This window comes from Lactuca saligna, chromosome 4 (assembly GCF_052625555.1).
Source record: "Lactuca saligna cultivar CGN05327 chromosome 4, ASM5262555v1, whole genome shotgun sequence".
Taxonomy (NCBI): domain Eukaryota; kingdom Viridiplantae; phylum Streptophyta; class Magnoliopsida; order Asterales; family Asteraceae; genus Lactuca; species Lactuca saligna.
Window position 1 is genome coordinate 303620025 of NC_136420.1, and position 11849 is coordinate 303631873.

The 11849-nt window shown below is 31.5% G+C and overlaps 1 protein-coding gene across 1 annotated transcript; it reads right to left on the bottom strand.

Annotated features, from left to right (window-relative positions):
• Positions 1-14: 14 nt before the first annotated feature.
• On the bottom strand, positions 15-9525 carry LOC145043897 (kinesin-like protein KIN-4A). The gene is made up of 25 exons (XM_078992665.1): positions 9390-9525; positions 9152-9301; positions 8811-9061; positions 7667-7842; positions 7422-7546; positions 6419-6455; positions 6247-6338; positions 6036-6143; positions 5697-5768; positions 5352-5465; positions 4805-4865; positions 4599-4726; positions 3847-3960; positions 3665-3775; positions 3466-3576; positions 3305-3385; positions 3166-3237; positions 2925-3021; positions 2810-2844; positions 2615-2706; positions 2363-2467; positions 1574-1828; positions 1180-1456; positions 793-933; positions 15-534 (listed from the first exon to the last, which is right to left on the bottom strand). The coding sequence occupies exons 1-25, from the start codon at positions 9465-9467 to the stop codon at positions 307-309; spliced, it is 3111 nt and encodes a 1036-aa protein (XP_078848791.1). The 5' UTR covers positions 9468-9525; the 3' UTR covers positions 15-306.
• Positions 9526-11849: the final 2324 nt, after the last annotated feature.

The window sequence follows — 11849 nt, forward strand, 5'->3', positions numbered from 1 at the left end:
ATATACAAAAGATTGTTTCTAACAGAAAAATTGATGAATCACTTCACCAGTTATACTTTTTGTAAACTAGAAAGAGATTGACCTTGTGAAAATGAAAATACCTCAGTGTTTGTTCATCTTTACATGAAAAATATACAAAACCAAGTAGGAACCCTAATTATAGGAAATCCTACATCCCCATGGGTTAATTGGGTCATAGCTAATTCCTACAATATTTACATTCTAACACCTTTGAAGGTCGCAATTACTTTCTCTCGTGGGATGTTCTTCTAATTGGATTTAAACCCATCAAATGAAGGTCAACGATCATGTGGTTTGACCAAGTCTTGTAGATAGATCTTGACCTTTTAATGTCTCATCACTGTTTCTAATCTGATCAGTGCTTCCAAACAATTCCCCAAGCTTCCATGGTTTTTGCCACTTCCACTTAAACTGTATCAGCCATTCATCATGCCCTCGCCTCCACCTCGATACTTTCCCCTTCTGTTCTTCAAGTGGTGCTTTTTTCATCGACGTGTGTGCAATTGGTATCATCTGAATCAACAATTAGTAATATATTCATTCCATTAGAAAAGCCTAATGGAGCATACTTTTGTCATAATTAGTTATCGTGTTTGTTTTGTGGGTCCCATTTTGATGACATCAGAAAAAATTGGGGTGGGGATTGTAAAGTACATTTTGGTCCTTGAGTGTAAACGGTTTTTGCAATTTTGGTCCCAAAAGTTTTCTCTTTAAAAATAGAGATAAGGATTTGGCATAAAGTACATTTTGGTACCAATTTTTTTTTTTCACCTTTTCAGTTTGTTTATAAAGGACTTTGACTGGACGATTGCAGATTCCAGCATTAGAGTCGCTTTCCTTTGATTCAGGAAATGGTAATGGAGGTCCAATACCCATATCTGCAAATATATCCAACGTAGTTGGAGCCTTTCCCTGTTATAACCATCAAATAATTATAAAAAAAACAAAATAAAAATGAGGGATTCAAATTGTTTAGCCTAAAACTCAACTCAAATACACAAAAATTGAAGGTCAAATTACCGAAAAACCATTACATTATCATCTTTTTACCTAAAAAACCACTATATATATATATATATATATATATATATATATATATATATATATATATATATATATATATATATATATATATATATGAACAAGTAATCTTATTACCTTTAATGGAGGAAGCGAGGCGCTAGTAGCAGGTTGCTTCTCTGTTTCTCTTGATTTCCTTGTAGGTGTCTTGTCCCTTGTATTTTGTACAGGAGTATTTTGCACAGCTTGTTCTTCCATTTCTTTCCATTTTTTAGTTAATGAGCTTAGTTTTGCAGGTTGGATAGCGGTTGTTTGTGAAGAAGGATCACATTTATTGTTATTTTGTTGTGACAAAAGCTCCTCAAATTGGCTTTTCGTCTCCTTCAGATCAATTTCCTTTTCCCACAACCGGCGTCTGTAAGATGAAATAATTATATACAACACTACAAAAGTGTATATATATATATATATATATATATATATATATATATATATATATATATATATATATATATATATATATATATATTACCTTGCATCAATAACAATACTGAATAAGTACTGAAGCAAATCCTTAGCATCTCCTAAAGACACTAAGCCTTTCCAACGTCCCGGAGAGGCAACATCATGTCCTCGCCCAGCCTCTTGAATCTTTGAAGTTATGATGGCAAGGGAAGCCGTGCAGGATTTCACCCTGCTTTCAAGTGAAACAATTCTAGCTGCTTTTGCGTTTGGTGACAAGGAACGCGCTCTAGCTGCTTTTGCATTTGGTGATAATGAACGCCCTCTACAATATTCAACATTGTTATTCAATACTACTTGTTGTTATCTGTGTTAGTTAGTAGATATGTAGAGTTTTGGATTTTCTCTCCAAAAGAGCCCTTAAAGAGATAGACAGTGTGGACTTCAACACATATAGATACAGATAAGACTGTGTCTAGTTGATGTGGGACATAACATTCCCTGTGAGACAAGCTCGAGATTTTTATGTTTTTAGCCCATGCAGGTCTAGACGTAGGCTCTGATACCATGTTAGATTAGAGACTAAAGAGGGTAGACCTCAACATATATATGGATAAATGAGACTGTGTCTAGTTGATGTAGGACACCAACACACTTCTAGAGCCGGAAGCTTGATATTTTACAAATATCATGTTAGTTAGAGATGTGGAGTCATAGATTTTCTCTCGAAAAGAGAGAAGGTAGACTCCAAAATATATAGAGACAGATGAGACTGTGTCTAACCGATGTGGGACACTAACAATCTCTAAAAAGAAGGAAAAATGGAAATTAAAAAAATCGATAACAATTTCATATATACCTAGCGGGTTTGGTCTCCTCTGCGGAAGCTGAAGGCTTGGGTACATGAGAAGAAGGTTTATCCATTTGCTTAAGTAACGACAACTCCTCTTTAAGTTTTGCATTGCTGGATATGTAAAAAGAGAAATCGTTATGTGGCTCTGATACCATGTTAAATATACAGTGTCCTTAAATTTCTCCATATAAGAGGCTTTTAAGGACACAGGGGAGACTTCAACATATATAGAAATGATATATAGGGTAGCGTACGTACCTTTGAGTTTTCTTTTCATGATCGATACGTAGTTTATACACTTTCATGACCTTGTCAAGTTCAAGATGAAGCCATTTCTTTAAAGCTTTGATCTACAAAATGATATATATAATAACAGATCTTTTAAAACACCCTAGATTGAATAAAATACAACACATCCAATAGTGCTCGAAAAGCAAGAAAACATATAATCACCTGTCCAGATCGATTTTGTCCACTTGGTTTGGAGGCTAGAGAGAGAGAGAGAGGAAGAATGAAGTTAGTGAAAACTTAAAGAAATGGTGGAGAAAAGTTGAATCAAGATTATTACCTGCAGTTTCGCTTCGCCTTGCAGCCTTGCGCAATTCAAGCAACTCTTTTAGTTTTTTGGTAGCTCTTGCAGCTTCTTCTGTTTTCCTTTGAAGAACCTACAATGAAAATTATGGTTATTTGACTTCATAAGTTCTACAAGTTTGTTTTGTTGGAGTGAATGGAATGACAAAGGGTTTGGAATAAAAAAGGTAATGGAATGAGTGATTACATTCCATGATAAAATAAAGTTAAATCGTTACCTGTGTTTGGCGTTGATATAGAGCTTGCAACTTATGCCTTTCGATTTCAGTCTTCCTGCTCTCCTTTTTTATCTGATTAAAATAATACAAATAATATTTGAATTTTCTTAATAGTTTGTCATTAGATTAATGATATTACCTGCATCATTTGTTTCTCTTGAGAAGCCTTCCATTTTCGAAACTGCTCCTCTTCTTCTTTCACCTTCTGCTGTAGTTGAACCTGTAACCCAAAAAAAAAAAAAAAACATAAATTAAACATTCTGTCAACTTTATGAGAACAGAAGTGAGGAATTAAATTACCTTTTGCTTCTTAATAAGACTTATCTCATCTTGTAGTCGTTTCATTGCATCATGACTTTTTTGCCTTAAAACATCAACCTGTGCTTCGTGTTTTCTTTCCAATTCTGAAATCTACATATAGTTTTAATAAAACAATTTAGAAGTTGACTAAAAAGAAGTCCATTTCAGCACATATAATCTGGATCACAATCACAATCACCTTCTCCTCCATTGCTTCAAGTTTCTCTGTATTCATTGTTTGCTCATTTGATGTTGGCTCACTCATAGATTCAAGATGCGTAATTTCAGCTTGCAAATCATCTCTTTCTAGCTGCATTTACAGAAAAAACTATGGAGATGAAACTGATAGGGATCACAGATGAAAAGGTGAAGAAATCAAACCTGCAATAATCTTTTTTCTTCCTCGAGAGCTGTGATTTTCTTCCCAAATCGTTGTTCGAGTTCTTCCATGTCATCAGATCCAAGTTTCATCTCAGACTGCAAACAAGTCGGGATCTACTGAATGATAAGGAGACAGGATCAGTATGATTAACATGAAAACAAATGATTTACCACAAACAAAACATCACAATCAAACTACATGATTACAGAGTAAAAGTATTGTTGGTAAAACGGCCTCAAAGATCCCCAACAACCGTTGAACATCAATGATATGAAATTTGAACACAATTAAATATATTTGAAAGTATTTAATTTCATATTTCTTTTTATCTCTTGTTTTGGAGTGTATAGATGTGAGTTTAAGTTTGTGTGGGTGTGATTAGGGGTGGCTTGAGATATTAGTCTATGTGATTGTAATAATTTGTTGTATAATGAATTATTTTGTTTGGAAGTCGATGGGTTTTCTTCGGTTTTGTGGATTTTCATGTAGATTCTTGTGTTCAGTTTGCTTTATTATTTTTCATTAAATGGGTCGTTGGGAATCTCTGAAAGCCATACAATTTTCTAATAACGGATCTCATTTGGAGAACGTTTTTTAAATTCATAAAGTTAGTGAGTTCAAATTGGCACAAGGAATTAATTATCCTTGGAAAAAATGAATTTAATGCACAAGTTCTCAATTATAATAGGAGGAAGACAATTTCTGAGAAAACAGAAAGCAAAAAAGAAAGGAAATGCATAAGACAAGGCACCTCTTTCTGTTCCAAAGGTTTGTCCAAATTATTCGACTCTTGGTGCATCATATTCTGTTGAATTTCATGCTCGGGTTCTATTGTTTTTTTATCAGGTTCTTTCAACTTTTTGCTTGAAATATCATCACCTTAAATTCCAAAGAAAAAAAAAAAATCAAAATTAGTGAACCAAAGAGATTCCATGTAGACTCTTACTAAAAACTTACTTGTAACAGGTTCAGTGATTGCCTCTGGAGATTTTATGTATCGTGAGCCTCTTTTATCTTCCTGAGATAGAATCAAAAAGTAAAATAACATGATTTTATATATAAGAGTAAATTACTGAAATCGTCCCTGTGGTTTGGTCAAAATTAAACGTTTGGTCCTTAACTTTTTTTTTTGCACTCGGATCGTCTCTGTAGTTTGATTTTGTTGCGTTTTTCGTCCCTTACATACATAAAGTTAGGGACCAAACGTGCAATTTTGACAAAACCATTGGGACGAAAAATGAAACAAAATCAAACCATAGGGACGATCTGAGTGCAAAAAAAATGTTAGGGATCAAACGTGCAATTTTGACAAAGCTATAGGGATAAAAAAATGCAATAAAATCAAATCATAGGGACAATCTGAGTGCAAAAAGAAGTTAGGGACCAAACGTACAATTTTAACCAAACCATAGGAACGATTACAGTAATTTACTCTCTATATATATAAACAAAAATCTAACCATTATTAATTGATTATACGCATTGAAAGTGTAAATTAACATACTCGAGCATCTGTCTCAGAATGGCCCACAACAGCACATTTATTGCGGTATTCATTAATCTTTTGGAGAAGATCTGAGTTGGTAGCCTCTAGCCTTTCGATTTTTCTCTTAAGATCCTACAAGTAATTAGCACAAGAGACAATATGCAACTTATCATAATCCTTTTTTAATTTCTAATAATGTGTGTTATATAATATATGGTAATTATGAGATATTTGGAGTCCTAGATTTTCTCTCAAAACTAGCTCTTGAGGAGAGAGGTTAAACTTTAACATATATCGAGGTGGATGAGACTGTGTCTAGCTGATGTGGGATTTCAATAGTATCCCAAGAATATGAAATAGTACCTTCATTTCAATAATCTTTTCGAGAAGTTCAGTGTTGGTATTCTCTAGCCAATCAATTTTTCTCTTCAGATCCTACAAGCAAGTAGCACAAAAGACCGTATAAATATAGTTAATTACATTTTTGGTCCCTAAGTTTAGCCGATTTCGCAATTTTGGTCCTAGAAGGTTTTTTTCTTGCAATTTTGGTTCTTGTAACGTTTTTTTGTCCCAAAAAATAGTCATTTTACTTGGAACAAAGAAAAAACGTTATGAAAACCTCAAATAAGGACCAAACTGAAAAAAAGAAAAATATCTATATTCTCAGGGACCAAAGATGTAATTTACTCTATAGAATAATACCTGGACTTCAACAATTTCAGCTTCCCTCATGTGAGCAAGTTCCTCCTGCAACAACCTGTATTGTTGCCTCAACTTGTGTGTGTCAACAGGAAATACTTCTGTTTGAACCTGAAGAACATGAAAAATATATTTCATTAAAGTAAAATATAAAAGTACATATGTCAAAAAAAAAAAGTTAAGTGAAGAAAAAAAATATATTTTTTATACGTACGGACGCTTTATTTTGAATATTGCGAGCACGATTAGCGTACTTGAGAGTATTAAGAGTTTCCTCAAAATTAAAATCAGCAGGGCTGACACAAGCTAAAAATAAACAATGCTCAGTAATATAAATTATAAAATCACAAGATAACAGATTTTTAAAGTTAGGAAGATAAAGATACCTATCATAACAGTTTTGCAATTCCCACCAAGTGAAGCCTGTTAAATGCATATATCAATTCAACTCACTTCATAAAGTGGTATAACAAGACACATAAATATAGTTTAACCAAGTTTTTACTAGCATATATGAGTTGAATTTAACTATTCTATACAACATCTCTAATGTTTATAGGCTAAACTGAATGCAAGAAATAGCAATGTACGTTTTCCTTATTATAGCATTGTAGTTGTACATTACTTTTTCCTTTTTGTAACATTGTGCTTTCAAATTATTATTTATTAGGGCATTATACTTTGAAAATTCTACCCATTATAACAATGAAATTTAAGTTATTGGTTAAGGAAAAAAAAGTCCATTTATATTTATTACAATTATCCTCATGTTTATAATAAGGTTAATCTCATAAAAGACCTTATATTTTATGTTTTTTCCAGATTAAACCTCAAATTTATTTTTTACCTGAGAAAAACCTTGCATTTTTTCATTATTTTCCAATCTGACCCTTTTAGTCATTTTTTTCAAAAAAAAAAAGTAAAATGTGAGGATTTTTTCGAGAAAAACTAAAAAGGTTGATGTTTTATTTGGAAGCATTTAGAAGGTTGAGGGCTTTTTTTTAAAAAAAAAGAAAAAGAAAAAGAAATAGGGAAATCTACAGAAAAATCCCAAACTTTTGGGAAAAGTTTCAATAAAGTCCTACAAGTTTTTTTTTTGAACAGAAAAATCTCATTATTTTGAAAAAATCATATAATCCATCATTTACAGTTCAAATATAAAAAAAAAAAAAATTCGTTAATTTGGGCAAAATGTTGAATAATCGGGACTTTTCTGTTCAATTTTTTTTTAAGTCTTTATTGAAACTTTTCCCAAAAATTTGAGATTTTTCTACAGATTTCCCAAAAACATACAAATTTGAGGGATTTTTTGGAAAAAATATAAAAATATAAGGTTTTTTTTCAAGAAAAAAAATAAATTTGAAGTTTAATTACTAAATTGCCACAAACCTGTAACAACCGAGTAAGTTTACTATCTCGATAAGGGATATGTTGTGCTTCTTTCCGCTTTTTATCATCTCCTAGGGCACTAATAACATTCCCAAGTGCAAAAAGCCCCTTATTGATATGAACACCTATTCCAATAAACCAAGAGAGAGAGAGAGAGAGAGAAACAACTCCTATAAGCCTATAATCATCAATGAGAGTTTCAAATTGATCAACAAATACTCGATTAATTGTATATTATCACTAACCTTCTTTGAATCGAACTCCTTCAGTTGCTGATTTCTTAGCTCTTTCAGATCCCGCAAGATCCACCAAATGTAACTTTGCACATCGATACTCTTCACCCATGCAATCGATTGGATTTTCTTCACCTTTATTTTTATCCTTTTGTTCTAAAATTATGGTGAAGATTGCGTGGGAACGACTGTTGCAAATATTACCAAATGTGAAATTTGTAAAATTCATTAAAAAAAAAAAAAAGTAGTTTATATGTTATCTATTATAACTACTAATAAACTATAAACATATACAAAAAAGAAGATGATATTATTATCAAGTTTGAGCTTTAAAAGATATAATACATCAGTAGTTTAGAATTGAGTTTGTCTTTAAAATTCCAAAAACATTCAATATAGGTTTTTTTTCGTATGGATTGAAATAATGGGAGGTTTTAAACGATGAAGAAGTTAATATAGAATTTTTTTTTCAGTAAGATGCCTATAATATAGGTGATGCTTTTCTAACATTTTCATTATACTCTACTTTTTCCAATCAAACCATAAAAAGTAAATTACACGAATGGTCCTTATGGTTTGGGTTAATTTGCACGTTTGGTCTCTAACTTATTTTTTTAACTTGGAAGGTCATTACAGTTTGTTTTTGTTGCGCTTGGTCCTTGTTATACTTAAAAAATACTATTTGCCCTTGATTTTTTTAATTTATCTAAATAAGATGAAGTAGGTAAGGTAAAGTAAGGTGAAGTGGAAGTTGGGGGTGTGTTTATTTAAATAAATTAAAAAATAAATAGCAAAATAGTCTTGTTAGGTATAACAGGGACCAAGCGCGCTACAAAAACAAACTGTAGGGACCTTCCGAGTTAAAAAAAATAAGTTATGGACCAAACGTGTAAATTACCCCAAACCATAGGGATCATTCGTGTAATTTACTCAACCATAAATAACCATGCATTTTGACATGCTATAACAAGTCATAATGATTAATTTGGAAAATTATCGGTAAAAACCTTGATATAACATGTCAAAATGTTTAATTGTTACACTGCAAAACTGCACAAAAATGGAGACAGATTTAAGTTCACATGTATAAATTCACTTTCACAAATCACAACATCAATGGAGAGAAATTTGGTAAGAAAATTCAAAATCGTTATACCTTGATTGAGTGTTCATATCTGTTGAAGCAACTGATCTCTTCAAACATCCTTGCTCTAAGCAAGCTGTCATTTCCTTCTGTGTGCTAACACTAACTTCAGTTGATCCATTTAGGCTCTGAGCTCCATCTGCTGCTTTGCGAACTTGTACAGGTGGCTTTCCAGGAGCCACACTCTCAGGATTTCCATCACTTGTTTCTATTCTTTCAATAACAGCTGAATCCAATAAGTCCCTCACTTCTTCTTTTAAAATCTTAAAATTCAAACACACCCTCTTGTTAAAATCAATTGTAATTAACATCAAAACATCTGAAGGAATAGTAAATTAGACAATTAGTCATACCTCAATGAAGGAAACATGCAATTGGAATTCACTTTCGTTTTTCAGTGTCTCCATCTTGTTGAATATTGTTTGCATGATTTGAAAAATCAGTCCTTTGTGGGAGGTTTCTTTTGGATTGGTGCCCATTGTGTATGTCTTGCCTGAACCTGTCTGCAAACAATTGGTATATGAACTTCTAAGTTCTAACAAAAGATTTAAAAAAAACGTATTTCTTCTTAACAAAAAGTTTAAAAAGTACCTGACCATATGCAATAACTGTACTATTGTATCCTTGGAACAAAGCATCTAAGAGAGGCATGACACACTCTTCAAACATATTGATTGATGGAGAACCTCCTCCTCCATAAATATGATCAAATATAAACGAGTTTTTATCGATTAACACCTGCACTTGTAAAACCAAGCTTTTAAACCTTTTCAGTGGTATATATCAATTCTTATGTGAAGATTTGTTTTTGTGTTAAAAAAGGGACTTTTCTATTGATTACATTAATCGTTAACAAAAACTGTTAAAGTGGTAACATAGATTGTAAGGTCGCCTTGAATCTAACAGAGCATATCTACATATCTTCCTAGAATCCGGCAATCAGTTATGAAAATGGCAAAAAATCGAATTATGTTGAAATGATTGATATCCAGCGTTATATGAAGCGCGTTTTCATTCAATAAATTGCATAAATCGTACGAAAATCACTCGAATAAGATCATACGTTCCTCCATAATATGTATGGAATAACCAAAAAAAGCAATCTCCATTAGACGATTACATGTATTGAGCGCATATGGTTAATCGATTTACGAAAACCTAATTAAAAGCTGGAGATCAGCGACATTGATTTGTAGATATGTATTGAATCGATAGTTCCAATTTTGTGCTACATATAAACAAGGAATTGTCGTAATTGTGTGTGTGTACCTTAGCTGTCCCCGGAACGACGTCGAGACATTCTTTGCCGCCGTTTTGCCGCTCCAGGCGGCTGAGAGGGCGGATATGCAATGCGACCTTGACGTTGCAATTCTCCGATGAGTTCTCCATTATGGAGAAATTGAATCAAATGAAAAAGGAATTTCCTTTGATGATTTTGGCGGGTGTTCGTTATGGGTATTGTTTAATGGGGGTAGAAGAAAGGTATGTGAAAAGGGTAGATGAGTAATTTTTCATTATGCGAGCTCTTCTTTGTTGTGGTGCCATCAGGTATTGCGTTAACTTTCCAAAAGCATTGTAACTTTCCAAAGAGGTAACTTCCGATGCACATGCCGCTTGAATGACCCTGTCAATGTTGCAAAAATAAATTTTGGTAAAAATATTAAGAAACATAAATGGTTAAATTTAATTATATCTTTTAGATATATTAAATTAAAGATAACTATAAAACATTTGTTAAAACGAATAAATCTAATGTATTCTTAAACTAAATATGTCCCATATTGGATTTGAATTCCGGCTTAAAAAGGAAAACAACATAATCTATCGTAGTTATTTGTAGGATTAAAATTTTGAATCATATGAAAAAATAAAAATCCACTAACATAATAACTAATATAGTATGCAAATATGTTTTCAATAGTTTTCATATGAATAAAATTAAATAAAATTAAATATAATTAAATATAATTAACAATTTAATTTATAACTATTATACTTAATTAATTAATTTGAAAACTAAGTCACTTTTAATTTGGACCATAAGATTGTTTCCAATGTAATATAACTTTATATTTTATATGATTTTTAGTTAAATGTAATATTGATTTTTATGTTTTGTGTCATATTGTTATAGATAATCAATTTTAAAACTATTCATTTATTTTTTGAAAAATATCAATTAAAAAAGCTATTTACTCTTTTAGTTTTTCGTTTTAGATTATATATATATATATATATATATATATATATATATATATATATATATATATATATATATATATATATATATATATATATATATATAATTTTTTTAATGATGCTAATAAACAGTTGTATATGTTTTTAGTATATATGGGATTTAGATATAAATTTTACATTTCACATAATATTAAATTAACAAATTAAATATATTGCGTAGGAAATTTAAAAATTATACTATAGTGTGACATCCCTTAAATTTGATATCATGAAAAAGTTTTATGCTTATAAAATATTAATTTTTAGAGTAAATTACACGATTGATCCCTATGGTTTAGGGTAATTTGCAAGTTTGATCTCTATCTTATTTTTTTAACTCAAAAAGTCCTTAATGTTTGTTTTTGTTAGACGCTTGGTCCTTACTATTTATTTTTGTTACGCGCTTGGTCCCTGTCTTACCAAAAAAAACTATTATTTAAATAGAGAATAAATGGTGTCGTAGGTAAGGTAAGGTGAGGGGTGGGGTTGGGGTGTGTTTATTTAAATAAATTAAAAAATCAAGGGCAAAGTAGTATTTTTAGGCAAGACAAGGACCAAACGCGTAACAAAAACAAACGGTAGGGACCTTCCGAGTTAAAAAAATAAGTTAGGGACCAAACGTGCAAATTACCCTAAACCATATGGACCATTCGTGTAATTTACTCTTTGATTTTTTAGCTGTCTACTAGTATTCCGAAATTTAGAAAAATCATAACTTCCTCATACGATATACGAAGTCAGATTTTGATGTTCTTTTTATGAAAACTCTCGGTTTAACGAATACTACGACTTTCGTTTAGATCATTAAAGCTA